The following is a 24,568-nucleotide window of genomic DNA, read 5'->3' on the forward strand; positions in this document are numbered from 1 at the left end:
GGCCATGAATATGTCATCTCCGTGGATCAAAGTATTCTTCTCAAAATATTTTCAAATAGGGGAAAAGAACACCTGGATGTTGGGACAATGAAACAAAAAAATTTGAGAAACAGAGTATATGCTTGCTAAACAAGAATTATGTTTATTTAGCTAGTGAATCACCTAGAGGAGTAAATTTTCACTTTCATGATAGCAATCTGTCAGGCTTGCAAACACCCAGAAATAGGAATTAAAGATTATTTTAAATGTAGTTATAAAGGTCATAAAAAGTCTGATTTAGACTGAGGTACATTTACTCAAAACTGAGATTCATTGAGTGGTAGCAAACAAACAGTTCCTCAGACAAATGCACTTTTTTCAGTATACATGTTACAGAAAAAAAATAAAGAAATGTGCATTAACTGGTGGTGTCCACCAAGCTGCATATTAATATTCTCTTACACCAAACAGTCTGAAACAAGGGAAATGTCATCCTAATATAATTTTATGTTACGTTTCATTTGGCTAAACTGCAGCTTAAAGTTGCTTTGCCATATTAAAAGATTACTACAATAATTTTCACATGAACATTTAGACTTGAGTTTTACTCCAGGACTAAATATGGCATGATTTGCTTTTAATCTGTTGAATAGCTAAAAACGGACAATTAAAAAAACTACAACAAAGAAAAAATTAAGTTGAAGCAATGTGAATCTCACATCATTGAACCACTTCTAATGGTTAAATGTTAGTATTTAACAAATTCAAAGAGTTAATGAATCCTTGCATTCGTTCGGTCTCCTGTGCCTTAGCTAGGATGCATAAATACAAAAGACAGCAGATACTGGTAAAAGCTTCAGGACAGAAAGTGCTTGACGAAGGTACAGTTCTCAAGTGTGTTTGGTGAGAGAGTATAAGGGCAGATGCACTGATGAGAACCATTACAAGAAGAGTCAATTTTGTGTTAAAGTGTTCAAAGATGTCACCTTAAGCAGAAAAAAGCTTTAATAACGTCTTCTTAGACATATTAGGCATTTCCAGAGTCTACATCATTAGTGTTGTAATTCTAGCAGGACATCTCCATATAGTTATTGTTTGTTTCTATTTCTCTCCTGAAAAAAAAAAAAAAAACAAAAACAGAAAGGAAAATCATGTTAATACACACAGTTCAACATTATCTGCTTTCCTCTCATTAGAACAGTGGCATTGCTTGCAATTTCTCTAAATCAGGCAACATGTGTTTAAGGAAAAAGCTTCACTTTTTTTCAGGAACATGAAATATCTAGTTCAAGACAACTTCTTAAAAAGAAACACAGAAGTATACATCAAACTAAAAGGCAAATATGTTCCAAAAAACAGTTATCAAAAAGAAAAGGGTTTATAATGTTACTTTTAAATCACTTCCAATAAAATATATTGCACAAACTGAACTGAGTAGGGAGACCAAGGGACCTACAAACAAGGCAATAAACGAGGTACCCTAAATCCTTCTGCTTAACTTGTCAAAAAATGCTCTGCATGAATATTTAAATATTCTACTCTACTTTTTCAGGGATATAATGGATGGAAGGATCATATTTCCAAGTATCTTATTCAAAGCCCGCTGTGATAAAATGTTTCAATGTGCTTAAGATCAAAAGGTAAAGGAACAAGTTGGCCCAGTGCCTCCTCCTCCATACACACACATTGCTCAAATGGCAAGAAAAAGAATTTTTAAAACAAAACAAAAAAAAGCCATCCATACTTTTTTTAGAAATTACTTTTAATAACAAAATGCAAAACCAGTGAGGTAGGAATGGCAGGGAAAAAACCACCTGAATGCAAGCCGGAGTTGCAGTCAAGACCATATTCACTACAAAGCCCTCGCAGCATTGTGAGATATTGCATTTGGTGTAAAGGAACAAAGGGTGTAATGTCATCTGTGTAATACAAACAATGATAAACAACTTTGTACGGTTAAGGGCTAAAATACTAATTGCACTGTATCTCTACCAGGGACTAATGAATTCTTCCTCTGTATTACAAGTCTAACAGAGTAAATAACATTTTCAGTGTTTTATCATCATCCTCCATTTTCTCTACTTTGTTAAAGATAAACATACACTTAGGCATTATGACTACATCTAGGAAAAAAATAGATCAATAAACTATATCTCATTGCCTTCATTACGTATCTTCTAGACTGTAAAAAGACACTGTAGTTTGACTCTAAGAAACTAAGAATTTATCTTCCAATAGCATTTCCTTTCTTAATGTGTACAACTGAGCACGTTTATATAAAAGTTTTAAAATATCTTCATGGAAGAGAGGTAGGTTCCGTCCCCCATTTAAAAGAGAACAAAAAACTCATTTCCAGTATTTTTATTATTATTGCATTACACAGCATGTTATAAATGGAACATAAACATAGCAGGGAAAACCAAAATAAACCAGGAGGCATTTGAACAATGATTTCAAAACCACCCTATCTGACACCACGCTGAAACATTATTATGCTAGAAAATATTTAAGAAAAGTGCAAATTAGCGTATGAATCCAAATAAATTCTGCCAAAAAGACACTATAATGAAAGAAGAGGATAAGTAACATTTATACTGGTTATTAAGAGTCCAGCTGATGATCAGTCCTCTCCAAGACAGACCTCCAAGTTGCTTCAAGACGAACACCAAAAAAGTAAAGCTCACACAGAGTTCTTGGTCACAATAAGCAGCTCACGGTCCCAGCAGCTCTGTGTCTAAGACTGTACATTCTCTGGGGCAGAACTTCAGTACATTTAACGCAAGCGCGATACTTGCACTATTCTGCTAGAAATCACTTTTTCCTAGTTCAAAGAGACATGACTAATATTTGCATAGTAAGATACTGTTTTTAAAATGTGAGATTGATAGTATCAGTCATTAATACAAACTGATATGTTAACAGTGCATGTCTAGGCTGAAAACAGATGATAGCTGGCCTCATGCCTCACTATGCATGTAAGGCATTCAAAAATAGCCTGCTCATGCACATCTCAGATTATTCCTCCACTATTAGCAGCTGAACTTTCAACTGAAAGAACTGCACAAAGTGCTGAAAAACACTACTGCGGTACTAAGTAGTAGCCTATGAAACTGCAATGTTAAATACTGAAATATCAGTATTTTAACAATTTTAAATACTACCTACATACAAATAAAATCATCGGTTCCTGCCCATTTGCAAGTATTACATATGTAACCACTTAGTCAAGCTGTCTAGAAAGCCGTTCTCTGCGTTGCAAACTGCTGCACAGTGAACTGACCGACCTTGTGCTTTGTGTAGCCCCTGAACTCAAAATGCATTTAAGTTCATAAAAAGTCAAAGTAGAAAGGGAATGAAATCCTGACTACCTGCTTCCAATGGATGAAATACAGGAGGTGTTACAAATTTCAAGTCCATTTTGAATTCTACAGAGGCTTCAAAACAACACCAGCACACCTTTCCTGCAGTCTCAAAGTTACATATTACTACATTTATATTTAAATACTTAAAGCAGACATACAAACTTGACATTTTTCAATGCAAGCGAACAGTATGTTCTTCAGATATTGGCATCAGCAACATCTGGCACTCTGTACAGCAAAACGGACAGAGAGAAAACTTGATTTATTCAAAACACAGGTAGTGGTATTAGACTCAAAAGCAACTAAACCCCACCAGAGCTCTAAGTCAGATCACACTTGCTACCACTGCCCTTTCCCATCTCAAAAAGTATTCCTCTTCTGTTTTTTTGGGTTGCTTTTGTTTGATTGTTTGTTTTTGTATAAACAGTGATTATAGACAAACTAGCAGAAGACTTTATCCCCAGCAGGTTTCCACCATCAGAGCAGAGGAAGTTTCCAGCGTACTGACTGGATTCCACTCCCTTTCACCCAACATCTCTTATTTCTTACATTCAGATGAGCAAAACCTTTGCACATCTCTTGCAATGCTCTTGGATAAAAAGCTTCTCCTGTCAATTTAGGTTCCCTGCCAAAGGCCAGCTTTACTTCAGAACTCGCCAGGGTGAGGTTACCTGACTTTAGGGGGCGTTTATGAGCAGGATGTGGAAATTAAGTACCATTCGAATTAGAATAATGTGGGAATGCATCAGCTGGTTAAAGGTACTTGCCAGCTGCAGACCATGCAAATAACTTTCCACACAAACTGACAAAACCAAGTGAAGGTGAACCTAAAAATGCTTGGGCCTCGGAAACATGCATCCATCTAGTGCAAACAAAAATATGGGATTAACTTGGTCTGAACTGTGAGGCTGACTTACTTCCAAATTTCAGTTCTCTGAATTCAGGGCAATAATCAAACGATCCTGTGCTGAAAAGTAGCTGCAATGTATTTTATCCTCAGATTTAAGGAAATCTCTATGCTATCAAAATGTCAAAATTCAAAGCAACAAAAATGTTTCCTGGTCCGATTTGAAAGAAACTACTGAGACGCACACAACACTGACTTCTGGAATTTTTTGTCAAAAAGAAGGGAAATTAAAAAGCCTCATTTTTAGTAGCAAAAATGTAAATGGTAGCCTAACAACAACAAGAAGCTACTACAGTCCTCAGCTGTACTTCTTTTTCCAAGATCCTACAAACTGAAGCTCATAGGTGAGGGAAGGTAGACCTGAAAGGAGGACTTCTGCTTTTTACAGCAGTTGCAAGTACAAGCATTTCAAGGTGTCCACTTTGAAAGCTATCCAGAATTGCAAACTTGCACAAGCAAATTGCAGATAGTTCCCACACACACTCACCTCCAGCACAATCCTCTATACTTGCAAAAAAACCCTAGAATTTTGCCAAACTTTTGCATCTTACTGCGATGTTTAAAATGCTCATGCCTGAAGCTGTCTGCTTTGCCCCTCTCCCAAGAGGTAGTATTCTCACAGCAGCTTCAGAAGGGAATATGTAGCACATCTTAATTGCTTCACTGCAAACTGCGATTTAATCTTCAGCTTAAAAGCCCTGCTCATCTGCAATGTAAGCTAACATGTCAGACTGCATTCTGTGAAGTGAGGCACAGGCACACACCTCCTCTGCGTGGGCAGAAACACCTGGCAGAGGCAGAACAGACAGCTGTAGAGGTGGTGAGAAGAAGCCACAGCAAAGTTCATGAAATCTCATTTACTAATGGCATCAGCCATAATCTGCAGTTTATTGCACCCCGGTGTACCACTACAGCTATGACAGCATAAACATTGACCTTGGGGCTTGAGAACCGCAACGAAAAACAGATTACTGAGAAAACTGAAAAATGCTAGAAATAGTTTACTCCATTTATGACAAGGATCTCATTCACTGTTAACATAAACTACAATACTGAAACTTTATAATTGTGTAAAATAAAGGTCCTTTTTAACTTCTCACTCCTGAATTTCAAACTAGAGAGGGTAAATCTCCTGAAGACAGAGGTTACCTCAAAACCAGATAAAAATACTTAAATATATTTTTTCTGAGAAGCACTTCTGGGAATTCTGGGAAGATGGGAGGGAAGGATCTCTAGAAGCCTTACATGGACCTAGAAACTTCTCCTGTGAAGATGCCATCCCCTCCCTAAACACTCATTTTCTCCTATTCCTTATCCCAACATGAAAACTGCAAGGCACAAATTAAAAATCAAAGTCAACATCGTTAGTCAAACAAGGTTTTACAACTCCAGAGCAGTTCCTTCTCCCAGTAAGCCTTATGAATTAATACTCATCTGAGACCCTGCTGCTGCAAATCATTTGAACTCCAGACAGTAAATAAGGCTTTCAAGCACATAAATATTAAGAAAGTCTGAAAAGCTATGAGACCTAGACGTCTAATTTATTTATTCTTCCTATTAGTTTTGATGGCATTTTACTTATTTCAATCTCTGAAACACACTTAGCAACAGTAAAAACGTGAACAAGCTACAGTAAAAAGGTAAATAAATTTAAATTTTAGCAGACACATGCATTGTTAGTGGAACATGGACAGACTATATTATTTTATTACGGTAACGATAAAGGCAATAAGAACTTAATCCAGATCTGAAATTCCACAGCACACTAAATAACAGGGTACGAACATTCAGAAGGCAGAGCTGGGGAAAGAAACCTAACTACTTTAAAGATACCGTATGATAACAAACAACAAGGAAAGGTTCTGCAGAAACCAAGCCTGAACTCCATGAGCCAGAAAAGCCCTTCCAGTCTTGTTTTCCCAAGTGGATACTTTCAGTGATGGACCGGCCAATTCTAACTACAAGTAGCAAGTGCTTCCTTTCAGTGCTGTACATCGTTACACATTGAAATTTCAGATCTTAATTAGCTACAAGACAGCCATGTCAGCAAGTTCATTAAAAAAAAAAATTTTCAAGCTTCTAGATCCTCATTATTGTTTGTTAACAATGCTGACAGTGTAACATCAGCTTTCAAAGACTGACAACAGATAGCTTCTAACTACATCTATGGAAATTGCATTCAGTGATGATCACTGTCCCAGCAAAAGAAGCAGAAAGATGACTCTGACATCTTTGTTATTTTTTCTCAGACGCCCATGGGCAACAACAAGATCTTATTTAATTGCTCTGCTAAGGAATCTATAGTAGCCTTGGAAGGGAAATGACATCCACTGCAGGGCCTACAAAATACACTGGGGAAGAACTTAAACAATTTTTCTTTAAGCCTCACCACTCATGCTCTTTGCACATGTGTAACTCAAATTCCAGTCTGCCATGAGGAAACATGAACTTATTTTATCTTGGTTTCTCATTATATTCTATATGAAAGTGCAATGAACATGCAAGCTTATGTTTACTTTTTCACAACTGACTATAATCCCTATGTACAGAAGCAAAAAAGTAATTATAATTACTTATCAATATTAAGTACACTAACAGACCTCTGAAAAGGTGCTCACAAAGAACTGGGCTCAAATAGCTCATCATCTGATACAAATTCTTGTAATATATCATTTCAATTAGATGAATCTGAAGGTTAAAGCCAATCAATTTTGATACAAAACTTAAACAATCCTCGTTCAACTGAATCTACAGAAACAGTTTTACTAGACATGCAAGATCTGTATGGTTTTAAAGTGTCATTTTTTCCAGCAAAGCACCACCAGCAGTCTTCACTCGAGTTTCTTCTAACTAGCCCATCTGTGGCATGAATCAATGAAGCAAGGCTGAAGTACTGCATGAAGAGTCACACAGGTTGTGACTTCCTTGCAATATGCACACATATTTCTCCCCTGCAAACTGCAGGAAAAGCACCAGTGTTCTAGTCAATTTGTTCTCAATAGAGCAATGCAATCTGAGAAGATGTAGCAGAAAGCAAGAAGGCCGCCACATAAATTTTAACAGTTCTTCACATATAATCAAGGTTCTGATTTTGCTCTGGAATAAGAGATTTAGAATTACTCCTTTGCATTAAAACCCACAACCTAAAGACACAGCATTTAGGAAAGGTGAAGCTGTCACAGATCCAGCTCAGTTCAAGTTTGAAGTCTTGTCTTAGGCAGTGACTTTCATATTTAAGAACACTAAAGAATTAGATTCCAAAAACTACTGGTCTCTTAATCGTTAAGGTAAACCATTTGGTTGATATTCCCAGCTTTTCCAATAGGGGTCCCTATTTTACAGGAGAAATTGGTCTTCCAAGTCCCAGAGTCAGAGAATTTAAATCCAGTCCGTAAAAAGGACTCTGTAGGCTTGATTTTGCAGGCAGGCATTTCAAACCAAAAAGAAAAACACAACAAGATCCATACAAGTGTTGCTATGAACTAAGACCACATGTGAGTTTAACTACATTCCATCTCTCTTATTCAACAGTCCAATATTGCACTTTCCCTGTTGCAGCATCTTGTCCCTTACTAGAGAAATGCAGGTCACACCACTACTCAAACTCTTATGTAGTCACTCTGTGTGATACCGTATTTTAACATTGAGACCTCTCCATACTATCCTCAGACTGTAATAAATTCTAAGCACTACCTCTGAACAGAAACAATTTACTCTACCAAATGCACAGAAAACTGGCACATTTGAAATCCATGTGTTTATAACAAGAGAACTTGCAGGTCATTTTTAAGTGTCTCCAACAGACTAAAGAAGCAAAAGCAAATGAAGACATGGTAAATAATCACACCATCATGGGATGAAAATTCTGGATCAGCATGTCTAAAATTATTCTAGCTCCAAATAACCCTCTTCTCCCGAGACCAGGGGTACATAGTAATCCCACGATCAAAGGAATAAAAACGTATCTTCTGTTTCTACTTTCTGACCATACTGTTTTTTCTTAAAACAGACACGAGACCTGCAATATCATTTTCATTTATAGAGATGAAACTGTAGACAAACATCAAGCTCAAGGAAACTGCAAAATAATTGCCCTTGAAACATCATCAAAAGCATACAGGAAAGGCACAAGTTTCTCAGAAGATATGACATAACCTGCTTTATTTACTGTTTTGAACCTCTTTTAGATGTAAATACACAAACTTTAAAAAGTTGTCTGGTACATTTAACTACATTAAAAATGTTGGTCAACTACCTGTTTTCCTTGACTTGTACAAGGACTGTGGATGTATCTATATCTGACTTTGACATTATAACCTAGTAGTTGGTGGTTTTGGGGTAAGGCGACAAGGAGGTGTCCACAGTTCACTCTTAATGGATGTTTTCTCACTTCCCTCCTTAAGATATTTTTAAGAAGTATCAAATCAACCATAAAGTCAGCAATGTCTTGGAAAGGAGTTATACTGCTTAACACTGCAGCCTGATTATGACCCAATTATCAGAGAAACAAAAGTTACATTAGTATCAGAATGAGGGGGGGGGGGGGGGGGAATTAAATTACTCCTTTTGAGAGTCAGAAAGTTTTAGCTGTATCAGCATTCCTATTACAACATATGCAGTACAAGAGAAGAAAGCTAACATTTTACATGCCACTTAAAGGCTTCCTGAAAAGTAAAAATTCCAAATGCAAATTAGATATACACAAATATACTGAATCCCTCTACCTTCTCTCATGGATAAAAAATAATTATTTTTCTGAACTACCTCACTAAGAAAACCATCTAAAGCATTCTACAGTTACGAGGAACCATGATTTTTTTTTCCATTATATGCTACAAAAGTAGAATTCTGCACTAAAAAGCACCAAAAGAAGTCCTAGGACAAGAGGTAATTGCAGGTTAACAAGCCACCATCTGAGGGTTAGGAAGTTGTAATCTTCCAACGACTGCGTTTTTAATCAGAGCCACATTTCATTTTGATCCGTATATTTATTGAAGATCAGGTGCGTAACTACTAATGCAGATTAGGGTTTTTTTCTTTTCAATACCTTTTATTTTCCTAATGTAATTACATGCTCTTAAATGGAATATTTTAAGATTCCTGTTCCATTTTTTTAGATCTTATTGCTACTGCTTTCTGTTGAAAGACAATCAAACACATCTTTAAATAATCTGCACACAAATATGCACATTTACACCACAAAGTAGCAGTTCAAACTAAGGACTACTGCAATTTCAGATTATTTCAATATACTACTGACAGAACTCATGAAAAACATTGCTGATTTCTTTGCTCCTTTGGTGAAAGATCGTAGCACTTGTACGTTTAAAATAGGACACTGGAACCTGAGCCGTAAGAAAAGCGTGAATGATTACTGCACAAATTTGTTTCCAACCCCAATTGTAGACACCTTGCCCACACCGGGGTCACATCAAACAGTGGTGGACACGAGTTCTAATATTTATGCTTAAAGAGACTATTCACAGTCATTTGCAAGTAACCTTTATCAAATGGCAAAGTTACTGAAGTTTCATGTTAATCACAGACTATTCATTGCACTTTTATAAGTATACTGCCATATTTTAATAAAACATACTGCTAGGTCATATTGGAAATTAATTATTGATCCCCCTGAGTTGTTAAGATTAAACTTTTACAACCAATTATTTTAAAATAAGTTAGTTGGAATGATGAACAGTTATAAAGTAAATTAAATCCATAAATCATATGCTGTTTACTATGTTTAGATCACTGGCTGCATGAAAGTTTCTTACCACCTATGCAACGACACAACATTAACTGAACTTTAAGGAAAATGTAAATGACTACTGCTGCTTGATGCATTTAATATTTTATTAACATCAATAAGCACATTTTTCATGACAGAAACACTGGAAACAAAGCGATTGCCACAGCTGCCACAGAAAATAGGCATGAACTTAAATTTACACAGTTCTACTGGCAGTAGAAAGTGCACTAATTTAAATACAGCTCCACAAAAGCCTAGCTGGCACTAGGCAGTAAAGGATTACTCAATTAACCATAAACCAAAAAGTTACAATACTAATCGTTGCATTTCCAAACTATTCTTGAATCATAGAAGAGTTAACAATTGTATGTTTACAATTTAAAGACAGGTTGGTTGTACACTGTGTGATAAAAGAAGAAACCTAGACGTTTAAAAGCAACACTCAATCATAAGAGAATGATAAAGATGAACTCTCAGTAGCTGTCATTAGTTTAATTTGGACTTCCTATATTTTAAGTACATAGTCATTTGCTTAAGGCATATCTCAAATCCATCTACAAAGAGAAAACCTCACAACTAAAGGTTGTGAATGCAGCTCTAAAGTAATTTTTTATAATTTATCACAAAACCAATTGGTACGATGCCGTAGAAGAATCAATGCCTACTATGCAAGTATCTTGACAAGTATGTTTTCTCCCAATAGTATTGGGAAAGGTAACTGTTAACAGAGAAATGCAGACTTCAGTACTTGAGTCATACAGATACATATGTTTTCCTGACGATATTAAAGGAAACAGTAATGCTACTTTATTACACAAACATGCATAATCAGAGTCATCTAGTTAGAGACCTACTAAATGCTGGATTTCGTACTTTGAATTTGAAGTTTAGCACACATAGAAACACTGCCATAATCTATGTTCCCCCTCTCCGTTACATTTCGTGGCTTTGATCTACTACGGAGGGAACAAAACCACAAATAAAACACATTATCTTCCTGAGCTGCTAGGGCATGTCTGAATTATGACTCCTTTGATAAGTTTTTTCACAAAAGTAGATACTTTTGATGCAAACCAGTTATTTGTGAAGTGTCTTAAAACATCAAAAATTAAGAAAATACTGAAACATGAAGGCTACAGAGAAACATGATAGCCTTAGCCCTTCTGAAACATTACCAAAAAATCACAGTGAAGTTGTACTAAAGCCTGAAAAAGTCAGTTTTCCCCTTACATTGAATAGTAGTTAAGAATGCAGCCCATCCTCCCATCATCAGGATAGCATGGACGCGAATATGCCCTAAATCAGTATTGTTAATTTTCTTTTTAGAAAAAAAATTCAAAAGGCATTACAGGCCCAACTGGGATATTCATCTTGCCTCCAAACAATAAAAAAACTTCCAACGTGACAATTTATTGCAGAGCTGTGCAATAAAACTACAAAATTAATTTTGGATATGCACAACACTGGTCTACAGCAGATGCAATGTGTGTTGAAGGATTAGGAATGTACAAGAGGGGTGGAACCACTGCAGTACTAGAAACCTAAGAGAAGTAAGGAGGTTGTGAAGCAGGTGAAATTCTTATGCAGCCAGAATTGTGGCAGCTTCAAGCAGCGAACAAATTCAGGACTTCATATCCCACAAGGCCCCTAATTAGCATAACCCCTAGACTTTTGGGTTTTTATGGATGAATGGAGAGCACTACCACCAAACTGCACTGATACAAACTCCCATTTCTGAATACTTGCACATCATCTAACTGATACAATAGTTCCTGAAATGTTTCTAACCATGAGACAAATCATGTATTTACCGTTACTAGCAAGCCTGGAAGAAAATAAATATAGCAAAAGTAAATACTGTGGCCAATGGTGAACGTGTTATTAGTAGGAAGAGTACACACAAGACAAAGTAGACAAGTACTATAAAATAGCTTGAATTAAATGCCTGTTTCCCTTGTCTGCTTTTCTGAAATACGGACCTCCAAAACTAAAGTTTTCTCTACAGATTTGTCATAGGTATACTTTTCTTCGCAGAAATGAACTACACGTTACTTTTTTTAGGAAATGCTCTGTCAGAAATGCCCAAAAAACTATTCCGACACTGTACAAGTCACCACTCTATCACTTCTGTGTTTTACAGTTGTACAAAAGACAACTGAATCAAGGGGAAAACCTGGTTTTCACAGTAATCACGCTGTTAACATTTTGTTAAAGCAGAATCTGAATTGAATTGTTATGTTAAATAAAGTAAGCTTCTCCTGTAATTTCAGGTCCTTTTTGTGACATCCAGAAACCGTAAAAATCGTTTAGAAGACTTCAGTTACGGATAATACACTCAATTCAGTTTTTGTTTACTTTGAAGAGTAAAACATGTCAGAAGTCCGCTTATGCGGGCCTATGTTAGTACTGTGGTTAAACACGTACCTGTGTTAACAAAACAAGTTACAAGAACTTAAATCTTTTCATTAACAGCCAGTTATATCAAGTACAGACACCGTGGGTAAAAAGCACCACTTTCTGATTCAACTCACGCACAGAAATTCCAGTTGTGTGAAAAACAAGGTTTCCAAAACAGAAAAAACAGAAGAGCAACTATAATGACACTGATTTCTTACCCTACGCATGGCTTCCTCCTCCTCTTGACGCTTCTCATAATGTGCAAAGTCATCAAAGATTGAGGTGGTATGCTTGAAAGTAGCAATTATTTTAAGCACTTGCTTGGCTTTTTCTAGGGGTACCTCTTGAGTGTCCCTCGAATTGGTAACCGGTTTGTTGTCATTGTTTTCCAAGCGAATATGCCGCAGTTGGTTATTGGGAACGTCTTTGACAAAGATCCATTTGACATCAAACTTCCCCTTCCACTTATCCTGAGACCAGACACCAGCATATGCATTGTAGTCCACAACAGACTTCATCTCAGCCACTCCACAAAAGTGTCCACTGCCATTCACACTGAAGAGTAAATAGAGTGGGCCTTTTCCATTCAGGGAACGGTAAGCAGCATCCAAGCGCTTATTACCATGTTCAGTACTACACCAGATAGAGTACTTAATGGAGCGATGAATATCGTCCTCTGAATAACTTTTGATTATAAACACACGTCCATTCTTCAGATTCCAATCGAAGTCTTTGGGATTGTAGTTGTTTATGGCCTTTAGTTTCTCCAGCACTGGATGCACTTCCACACCAGAAGGTGAGGAGCTGACGGATACAACACCTAAACCAAAGTTCTCACTACCAGCTCCATTGTTCTGGCTGAAGCCCACACCCCTATTACGAGGAGCTACCCAGCGGTTTTGCAGCTGTTGCTGCTGCAACTGGTGAGGCTGAGCCTGCTGCTGAGGTCCTTGTTGCTGTTGTGGTTGCTGTGGCTGAGGCTGCTGTTGAGGCAGTTGGCTTTGCACCAGTGGTGGTGGTTGAATTAATGGCTGAGGCTGCTGGATTATAGTCTGAGGAGGCAGTACTGGTTGGGCTGGGGGTGCTTTTACCACTGACCCTTTGTCATCCCAAGTTCCAATATTCATGTTGTGTTTTATAGGTGGTGGTGGTACAGCAGGGCCCCCAATGCCCACATTACCTTTAGGCTTGAGTTTCGGCTGAGGTTTAGCAGGCTTCCTTGCAATGGCAGCCCATGAGGTTGGTTTAGGTGCTGAACTGCTAACTGGGGGCACGCTGTTTGCTGCAATGCTTGTCATACCTGTACTGCTCAGAGCTGAGCCTACAGTTTTTGTTACAGCAGCCGTCATATCTCCACCAATTTTCAGTCCAGTCATGCCTTGCTCAATGCTGCTAATCCCAGGCACCTTGCTCAGAGTATCACTGCCAAATCCAGCCTGTCCATCTGCTATGGCTCTCCCAAGAGAACTAGGTGGATAGCCATAGCTGCTGCTGTAAGCAGAGCTTTGCGTTGATTGTCCCTGAGATCCACTTGTCCCCCATGTAGAGAAGTCTGCATTCCCAGGAAAAAAATTAAATCCGTGCTGCCCAAGAAATGGAGGGGTATTTCCTAATGCCCCAGGTTGACTAAATACACCATCGGGTATGTAATGGTGTTCACCATTACTCATCTGTCCATAAGTTGTCAGGTATGGCATTGGAGGGTCGCCTGCAGTTGACCATGCTGCTTCGCCTAAAGAGTACGGAAATCCAATGGATGGAGCATAATAACTAGGCATATATGGGTCTGACATTGGTGGATAGCTGTTACTCTGCAAGAAAATAAAACAAAAATCAGCAATATAGACAATTATGCTCAGGGCAAAAAAACCCTGTAATACAGTCCAAAACATTTTTAAGGATTGTATGAATGCATTTGTAACTTCCACCATTCCTTCCAACATAAAAGATGAACAAGGTACCCGTTAGATATGGCCATTTTTTCCTCGAGACCTTTTCAAAGCACTGAAGAGCCCCATTTTTTGTAATATATTATCTTTATTTTCAGTTACTGAGCTAGGCTTAAAAATGCCTCTATGTCAACAGTATCAAGAAAATAACAAGCTACTTTAAAAAACAAGTCATAACAGCTGTAGTTTCATAAATACAGAAAGATAGCTGCAACTATGATTTAAAGTTTTGGTATTCTTAGTTTTTTGCCAAATTTCTCGCTTCTAATTGGAGACACCTGCCAGAATATTATAGTGAAAAGGATGCAAGGACGCCTGTTTGTTTCAGGAGGAACAACAATCAAACCGTAACATTTCCACACTATTGAGAATGGGCATTAAGTATAATGTGTGGTCTAGTAGAACAAAGTTTGCTAGCTAAATTCAAATTCCACTCCCAAGACTCCTGGGAAATCACAGCATTTACTACTTGAGAAGATAAAGCTCCAAGACATTTGAAGGACTACGCCCATACGACTTCCGATGCTGTTTTGGGCAAAAAACTGCACATTATCATCCTCTAGCTGATGCTTCCTTAATGTTGTATTATTTGAAAAAAATGGGAAGGCAACAAAAATTCTCAAAGCCTTTTAAAAATTTACACTTTTTCTCTCTCTCAAGACCGCTACAACTTACAAACTTAACTTAATGAATATTAACTTTTGACTACAGAGACAATTCACAGCTCTTAAAATAAGTCATTAACTTCCTGGCACAAGAGTTATACCAAGCTGTAGTAATATTAAGCTTCAATCTATCATGCCATCAACTGTGAGCTAGTTGCTATCAACTTCAAAAGAAATCACGTCCAAGCAGTTAGTATTTTCTCAGAGTCAAAGAAACTGTTGTTTTGAACTGCATCCAATATATGATGATTTCATTGTAAATTTAAGGTGTGGGGTTTTGTTTTGGGGTTTGTGTTTTGTTTTTTGGGTTTGTTTTTTTCCTCAAGCTTCTTGTAACTGCATCTTTCTGAAGTCAGAGCACAAGCACAAGAGGAGGAGACATCAGAGCATACTTTTTAACTGAATCTTTTTCAGAATTATTAAGAAGACTTTACCTGTTTAAGATACCGTATGATAAGACAAGATACAATATTCAGGCAAGTAAGTAATGCTAAGAAATATAATCCAAAAATTAATTAAGTCTGGAAGTCAGCTGAACTCCAAAATTAACTTCAAGATAGTAAACAATGTTTACTTACCTGATTTGTCTGACTACTTAGATATGGCTCAAAATCATCATCATTTACTGCATCCTTTTGATGAATCGAACCGTTTTGTACTGAAACTAAAAGTAAATCTGTATTAGGTATACTCTCTGGAAGATCTATTATGCACTTTTAATCTGGATAACACTTCTTAATCACCTGTACATTGAAATACTTCTACTTGTGCTTTGTTGAGGCTGAACAAATTATTGTTAAGCACCACTTTGTTAAATTTAGAGAAAATAGCACATTCTGTTGATGATCCCTATCAGATCTCAGGAGAGGTCTGGAAAGATGGCAACCAGAGCAGACTACTCCTGACTATTCTTTCCTGAGCTCCACAGACAGAGGAAAAACTATAGGCACACCTTATTTGCACAGGCAGTAAATCCAGCGTTTCCAGAAGTACCAGACCAAGTGCAAATGTGCAGACCAACCAGATCAGACATACTCAATAGGTCCAGGGAAAGTTGCAACATACAGCTTTCTCCTGCCAGGAGGAAAGTCACTTACCCCACCAAGGCAACCATGAAGGGCACGCACCACTATTCAACTACTTAATTCTGTATTTCCTACATAAATATTATACTGTACTGCATTAGTGGCATCTCTAAAGCTCAGAGGGTACAAAGCAAGACAGAAACAAGAGCTAAAGTCCCCAAGGGTGATTACAATCCTTTCCCAACATATATGCCACTATATGCTGGAATCTCTTCCTACCTGCTCTTCTTGGCCTCCTATTACCTTTGATTTCATCTAAGGCATTACACCTACCTGGGATTTTCCAGCTGCCCAAATTACTTGAAGTGTCTCTCCACCCGCCCCAAGGCTACTATTCAAACAAAGCCAAATTGCACAAATTTCTACTAAGTTCCACTGTTTCCCATGGTGCAAAGCAGAACATGCACTTAAACCAGCAATTTGCAATTATACAAACAACTTGAAGATGAAGACCTCTTCTCAAAAATAAATTACTGCTTTTCTGAATGCAATTTTTTTGTTATTTATCAAATAGGTTCAGTGAAGGGGGGGGGGGGGGAAGTTTGAGAGTGATCGGTAAGGTACACTGAGAAACCATGACAGCAGAAGTTACAACAAAACAGCAGATTTTCTGACAGCTGAAGACACTGAGTTAGGAGCCGACTCTGTGGTTTCCCTCTTTTAGCAAAAGCTTCTGAGAAGTATATACAACCACGTAACTAAACCATAAACTTTGCTGGAGTTAGTGTTTAAGAGTGGGGTTTTTTCCTGTTTCATTGGAGAGTTTTTTTGCCACCCAAAGTTCACATTGCAAACCAAGTGGTGCCTGGACCAAGTTACTTCAATTTTTTTCACATTTGACTTTAACACCTCTAAAACAAACTGCCTTCAGGGAATGAAACTAGCTGAAAAAAATTACAAAGGAATAGATATAATCACAAGGAGTAAACAAAATTCTGGAAAAATTTATTAACTTCAGACAGCAGTAAAAAGAGCTAAAAATTCATAATTCAACACAGAACAACAGAAGATTTTTTTCAAAGCAAGTATCTGGGAAGGAAGCAAGCAACTTGTGTTTTGAATATCTTCTTGGAGTTTTAAAAGTCAGAACACTTGACACTTCAGTTACTACAAACTGGCACAGGGCGTTTGTATACTAGCTACAGCCAAATACGACCAGCAATGGTGAGCACAATGGATTTTAAAACTTGATAGAACAATATTCCTAACTAAATACCAAATTTAAATTAACATTAGGTGTTGGGGCTTTTTTTCCATAAATAGTTTCAGTTAAGGTCATTAATCATCCTGAATTCACACACAATGGTAACATATTAATGAGCTGGAACACTATATTCCTCTTTATATTTGTCCCAGTCACACAGGGGATGAGCCTCAAAATCTTTTGTCCATGCCATGTCCATTGCTTAGACTTAACCAAATAGTATGGAGAGCACAATTCTCAAATACTGTTATAATGGAAGACAGACGGCAGCATAGAAGTTTCTTAAAAGCATGCAATCACAAATGAAGGAATAAACAGCTGCATGTCAAGACTCAAATCCTATCATAATTAATCTCCTCATACTGACAGCTAATCTTCATAAAACGTGCATCTGCTGTGTTTATTGTTTCAGAGGTATCTAAAGGTCACTTAAGACAGAATTATTTTTGGTCTGCCATTACAACTAACATAGAATATTCTTGTAAATGTATTTTCTTTCTTATTCATTCTGTATTGAGCTCTTAAGTCAGTGACACAAAATAGCTCTACACTGACATCCTTCCTAGTAAATATATACATTTCCCAGTGAAACAGCATCACTAAAAGTGTGTTTCTTTGGCTTTTCATTCTAACTTTACATAATGTGTTAATAATGAAGAATGTAGCCCCCACACACATTTAACAAGAGCAAACAGATTAAGATGCATGCCTCATTCCCAAAATCTCACATTAAGTGTTCCAACTAAACAGGGCAGTGATGAAGAATACTAATTGAAACTAATCTACAGTTACTAAAAATATCTGTATCAATCCAACCCTGAAAATACCGTATACTTCCGCAAACACTGTGAAAACATACAATGTAATTAGATATTGGGAAGAAACAGCTCATCAAATAAACGAACTCCAAGCTTATATTCTTTTAACTGCTACTATCCTTTGAATAACCACTTGCAAAATGCACAAGTGATGGCCAAAGGCATAAGAATAATTTTTTCATAAGGAGCCGTTACACCTTGATTAACGTGGAGAATAAATACTAAAAAAAACACATAACATTTCATTCTTGTTTTAAACCTTATGCTTACATTTAAACCTTCTACAAAACCAAAAATTATATACATATATATGTAAACACAAGTCAGCACTTTCTTATTCCAGGTGTGGTAATACTGGCACAACAAACAAAAGGGAAAAAAAGGAGTTTCAGGAATGCCAGTTTCTACCCCCACATACCCCTCTGTAAGACATAATTTGATTGATGTCAGTTCTGATGTTTTATGTCAACTGTACAGTAGTCGACAACTAGAATAAGAAAACTTTCAAGACAGGATAATTTACTCATTCAAGTCTTTGAAATACCAACATTAATATCCAACACAACAGATGGATAGTACTGCTCTACACACTAGAACTTCAATCCCACAAATTCTGGTCAAGGGAAACAGCACAGTACACCAATTTATAATCAACTAGAATAAAGTATCAAAAACATTTTACTAGACAATACAAATTAGCTACCTCCCAATATCATTTGCAGGTCTAATATTTTTTTGTTTCAATATGAAAAGTACTCTATTTCCATACATACACCTCTTATACTGCTCACTCATATTCTCTCATATGCCCTACCAGACATGTGGACAGTAACCTTTTTACCATCCTCTTTAACGTTATTACTCTTATGCACAGAACCAACTTCAGATTAGTCTGTTAACTCGGTAGCCCATCTTGCCTCAAACCTCCTTTAAGCTGGGACTTATCATGACACCTGAAAAAGACTACTGTCTGCTAACATGTGGTCAGTAAGGATTGCTGATACTGACTTCATTTATCCTCTTGAAGAAGTCTCTAACCCAAAGCCAACTACTCGTGCTGCACTGTGCAGCCATCTTCAATCTCCTAGCCCTTTAATTTAATGCTAAATTGTAACTTAGTTTTGTCACATAGACCAAGTAATTTAACAGAAAGGAGGAGATTACTGCTTTGTTTCACTATAGTTTTCATTTAGGTCATATTGTCACCAAGAGAATACATAGTAAGTATCCATTATTTAAAAGGATGCACTCCATAAAAATCCAAATTCAGAAATACAAAAATCTCTTCCTTACATAGCAAACTAAGAGATGTGTTTTGATTCAAACTTTCTGCAGCATTTACAAATTATAGCACACAAAAATATGCTAACATAAGTAAGTTAAAGTAAAGCTGATTCGTGCATTTTCACCATTAAACAAGCTGCAACATAACACCCAAATAGGAATGCTTAATACTTCCACTCCAAATCATATAATGGAGTATAGTTCAAAAACTGCTTGTATGATTCTCTAATAGATGCATCTCAATAACCTCACTAAAACTGAGATACGGTAATTCAAAGAATGTGAAGCCACGAACTACTTGCTAAAATGAATCTGACTTTTCTTCTCACTTAAGGGCAACATGGAAGGTATAAACACAACCTATTTCAAAGACACAAAGAAACAGTTAAAAGTTCTAGTTTGGGGAAAAAAAGGTAGAAGTATTAGAATATGAGAGAACAAGTATCCAAGAATGACCAAACTGAGAAGGTGTGAGGAGGTAAACACAAGTTCATTTTTCTCTAAATGCAGAGAAATTAAAAGGAACAGGCCAAATTCAGCAAGATTCAGGAACCATGTGCCACCTCATAAGTGATATATGTAATAAGAAGCAGATAATCTGCACATAGACAGAATAATAGAATAAGTACGCTGCGGATAACATTAAATTACAGTTCACAGAGAACAACTAGATTAGTTCAGATAATGAACAGCTGGGGGACAAAGAGTACATGAGCTCCAAAAAGAAAAAACAGTTTCTTATCTTCATGAAGAAATAATAAGCATATTAACACACGAAGGCAGCTGTGTGCATGCATAGCTCAGCTTGCTGAGCACCTAAGAATTAAATGGGCACAAGTATACTGATTAGGCAAAAAGAATTCCCAAACAGAATATTAGTCTTTATATCAAAGATAACAAATTCCAGACCAGAAATAAATTGTAAGACATAATCTGAGATGCTGTTTACGACAGACTTGCCAAGAATTTTAGAGAGAAGTATATTAAGTAGTTAGTTCCTTGTTTCTGTGGGAGAGAAGAAGCCCCACTGAGCATGGTATTTAAAAACTAAGATGTTGACAGAAACATGAAAAAAGTAGAAAAGCAGAAGGCCTACAAACACTGAGAGAATATTCTGTACTGATGCTAAAATGAAAAGCCCACCAAATTTCTGAGAATAAGGAAGGTGACTAGTCACGTGGACATTGTCTCACAAGCTAAGGAAGCTGTTCAAAAGATTCTTCCTGATTCTTCTAGTATACCATTTCTATTCACTGCACAGAAAGGCCCAAGGTGTACTTGTTAAAGAGATTATACAAACATATCAAAGTCAGCTAATAAGAAATAGCTATGTTATCGTCCGACTTCTGACATTAATCTTCATTTGCAAAACAAAACATTTTAAATTTATGTACGCTGTGCCACAGTACAAGTGCTGGGGAATAACATTTTGGCACACAATTTCCTGCCATCTTGCTCTGAAATAAAAGAGATCCTATACCTACATTCTCTTCCCAAAATTGTCTGAAGACACGTTAACTTCCATAAACAGCAATATTAGAGACTTATACAGAAATACAAGGAATCAACTTACCTTTATTTCCCTGTCCTTTAGGTCTCTGTATATAGGAAAGTGGAAAAAAAAGCAAAACAAGTTCAGTTAGAATCCTCTAATGTTTACTTCAGGGTAATTCCATTTATTTGCCAATTCTGCTCTTTTTAACTTAAATATCCTTTTAAAATATTATTAAAAGCATGCTGTTACAAAAATATGATCTTACATGAAATAATATCATATAAAATATTACAAAAACCCCAGCAAATTTTAAAATTGAAAGAATTTCACCAAAAAACATTGAAATAATCTAATCTTTTACAGCATGTGAAGCTTAAATGGTGTTGAAAACCTAAACAACAAATGAATTTTGATTGCTCCCCCCAAGAAATCTAAGCAATAAACAAAGCATAGAGTAAAAGAAGAAAGAAAGTTAGTAGCTTAAAATTACTGCCAGTACTAGAACTTTATTAGAACTTCATTATCAGATGTCATCTTTTAAGTTGACTGATGGGTACTTATCAGAGAATAACCTACAATGCCTTGCTTTTTAGATATGCAAAGGAATATACAGTGATATTGTAAGCTGAACTACAAGTGCATTCCTCGTCTAGGCAATTATATTGAGAAAATGATGCAGTCTGTATCAAGCTTTCACACAAGGAAATAATACCTTAAGGAGGATTTTTTTTTTTTTTTTAGGATTAGTCATTACAAAACACTGTTAATCTGTCATGCATTAAGAATCACTGTAACAGTACAAGTTACAGTATCCTGAATTCCTCTGTAGCAAAATAAAATAGCTTAGAAAAACAAATGCTAGCCCATGAAAATCTAATTCATCTTCTCACATATGTACAACTAAGCATAAGTGGGTCTCCAGGCTCCATCACACTCTAACAATTTTTAGTCCTGAAAAACTCAGTATTCAGAGGTTTGAAAGTTTAGGAGGCAACCACCTCCATCTTGCTTTTACGTGCATCTGCTTCAGAGTTATCTTAAGACTGTTTAACACTGCTCCATCTAAAGCTGCACTGGTTAGTCACCTCCCCCTCCCAAAACCAGAGAAAAATCTCTGTAACCTTAAAAGCCCCAACCACCTCATCTTCTGGGATGAATTTAATCCAGACACAAACGCATGCAGAGACCAACAAGAAACATGGAACTAAAAAAGTTGGGAAGAAGCAGCCTTCGTAGAAGACACAGCAATGAAAAGCTAAGAGATCACTGAGCTAGAAATAAGTGCATAAAAGGAAACTGGTGAGCATGCACAGAGACAAAAGAAACAAAACATTAAAGGCACGGAGAGAAAATGAAAGGGTGCAGGAGACTGCAAGGCCAAAACTTTTGGGGAGAGGCAGAGGCCCAGGGAGGAAGCAGACACCAAGACAGAATATCTTCCAGCCAGAAAGAAAAGCCAGCAGAGGCCTAGCAAAGACAAAAAATAACAAACTCTAAGCTCCGTGAAGAACCAAGTAAAAAAGTGCAGCACAGCGCATGGAGAGAAAGAGAGAAGAACAGCTGGAAGAAGCGGAGGCCGCGGAAAAGGAGCAGAAACCAGAGGCCCGAAGGGAGAAGAGGTGGGTGAGGAGAGAGAAAGGCACGAAGAGAAAGGATGCGGTAACGAGGAGCCAGAGAGAATCAGAGGTGCGCAGGGGAGAGGAGACGGAGCCGGGCGCTGCGAGGAGCCCGGCACCAAGGCGCTGCCGGAGCGGAGAGAGAAAACGGGAGCCCGGAGGGGCTTGGCCGGGGAGGGCTCGCTTGCAGAACGAGCACACACAAAGGGGACGGGCCGAGCAGGGGGGGGCGAGCCGGCTGGGCGGCGGGCCGGGAGGCGCGGGGCTGAGCGCCGGCGGGCCCTGCGGGCGGGGAGGCGGAGCGGCTCTGGCGCGGATCAGCGGTTATAAATAGGGGCTGCCGGGGCTGGGAAAAGGGCCCGCTACCCCGGGCGCCGCCGGCTCCGATTGATCGCCGCTCCCCATGGCGGCGGGGAGGGAAGGAGGGAGGGAGAAGGTCGCGAACCGCGCCGCCCCGGCGGCGAGGGACGGTGCAGGCGGCCGCCCGGCCACCGCCCCCCCCGCCGGGGCTAACGACGGGCCAGGGAAGAGGAAAGGGCAGGGAGCGGGTGGCCGCCCCCCCCCCCCCGCCCCGCGGCCGGTACCTGGTCGACGCTGGTGGCTGACATTCTTCACGGGGAGCCGCGATCCCCTCGCTCCGCTCCGCCTGGGCCTCGAGTGATTCCGCACGCCGGGGCCGCTCGCCCGCCCGCCCGCCCGCCGCGCCGCTCGCCTCCTCCGCCGCCTCCTCCCCGCCGCCGCCTGATTGTCGCCGCCGCCTGGGCTCGCTGCCGCCGCCGATCGGGTTCCCGCTGGAAGGAGCCGGCCGGCCGGACGCAGCGCCGCTTCCCCCCCTGCTCTGGGCTCCGCTTCCCCACAATGGCGGACGGGCTCCGGCTCCCACTTCCGCTCCGCGGCGCCCTGACCTTCCGCTCCCCCTCCGCCGGCGTCGCCACTGACCTTTCCCTTCCCGTCCCCGCCTCCATGTCACGTGGGGAGGGAAACAGCCCCGCGCGCGCCCGCCGCCAGCGACTCCGATGGCGCGGAGGCGGGGCCGGCGGCGAGTGCGCATGCGCGCGGTGGGGCGCAGGCGGAAGGCGTCGGTGCCTCTCTCCCCCTCCCCGTCAGCCACGGAATGCGCATGCTCCTAGGGGGACAGCTGAGGAATGCTGGGGGCGATAAATAACGTTGATTGCCTCCGCTCCACTGCGCATGCGCCGGGGGAGAGGCGGGGATGTGGCGTGCGCGTGCGGCAGGCGGTGGCAGCGTCGGGGCCGGTAGTGCTGTGAGGGGTTTCAGCCCCGCGGCCGTTACTGCCCGTTACTGCCCGTTACTGCCCGTTACTGCCCGTTACTGCCCGTTACTGCCCGTTACTGCCCGTTACTGCCCGTTACTGCCCGTTACTGCCCGTTACTGCCCGGCAGGCCTCCCGCCGTAGCCCCTGCCCGCTGTCTCCTCCTTGGGTCCTGCCGCGGGCAGGCGCGGCCCTGCTGCCTCCTCCGCGGCAGCTCCGCTCGCGGTTGTACGCGGTGGCCTAGGGGGAGTCGCCGTTGCCGCACGGCGCTGCGGTGTGCTGTCCGGGGCTGGAGCCCGGGCTGCGTGCAGCCTCCGGCCGGGTGTACTTGTGGATGGCGGGGTTACCTGCTTGTAGCGTTTATCGTGCAGCCCTCGTCCACTCTGCTCTGTCGCTGGCCTGCGTTTGGAAGTCTCTGCTTTGATACAGGTTTGGTGAGAGAGGAAACAAGTGATTTGTCAAATGCACGTTTGTGTACGTAGTTGCTTTCGCTTCCATCATTAATGAAGTACACAGGCCTTAATCAGTGTAAACACAAGTTCAGCAACTGTGTAGGGGGTTCCCGTAGCATGCAACCATCAATAAAAGCCAAGACGGCTCCAAAAATCCCAGGGGAGAATTAAGCGTTTATAAAATTGAATCTGAAAAGTCAGCATGGTAGTTAATATGCTGCTTAGGGTTTTGAGGAGAGAATGCCTTAAATCAAATACCACTTGTGTAAACGTACCTGTCAGGACAACGGGAAGGTACATCCCTCAAGACTTTCAGTCTGAGTCCCTTTTGAA

General features: G+C 39.5%; 1 protein-coding gene across 1 annotated transcript; it reads right to left on the reverse strand.

The window, feature by feature from the left end:
• Positions 1-119: 119 nt before the first annotated feature.
• YTHDF3 (YTH N6-methyladenosine RNA binding protein F3) lies at positions 120-23,195 on the reverse strand. Its single transcript, XM_076329641.1, has 5 exons — positions 23,095-23,195; positions 20,973-20,997; positions 15,587-15,672; positions 12,613-14,205; positions 120-1,091 (listed from the first exon to the last, which is right to left on the reverse strand). The coding sequence occupies exons 1-5, from the start codon at positions 23,116-23,118 to the stop codon at positions 1,068-1,070; spliced, it is 1,752 nt and encodes a 583-aa protein (XP_076185756.1). The 5' UTR covers positions 23,119-23,195; the 3' UTR covers positions 120-1,067.
• Positions 23,196-24,568: the final 1,373 nt, after the last annotated feature.

Source organism: Aptenodytes patagonicus, chromosome 2 (assembly GCF_965638725.1).
Source record: "Aptenodytes patagonicus chromosome 2, bAptPat1.pri.cur, whole genome shotgun sequence".
Classification (NCBI taxonomy): domain Eukaryota; kingdom Metazoa; phylum Chordata; class Aves; order Sphenisciformes; family Spheniscidae; genus Aptenodytes; species Aptenodytes patagonicus.

Excerpts from the sequence above, each read along its gene's own strand:
- YTHDF3 (XM_076329641.1), bottom strand. The coding sequence starts at position 23,118 with ATGTCAGCCACCAGCGTCGACCAG. Across the intron at positions 20,998-23,094 it reads CAGCCACCAGCGTCGACCAG|AGACCTAAAGGACAGGGAAA; the intron begins GTACCGGCCGCG and ends TCCTATATACAG. Across the intron at positions 15,673-20,972 it reads TAAAGGACAGGGAAATAAAG|TTTCAGTACAAAACGGTTCG; the intron begins GTAAGTTGATTC and ends ATTTACTTTTAG.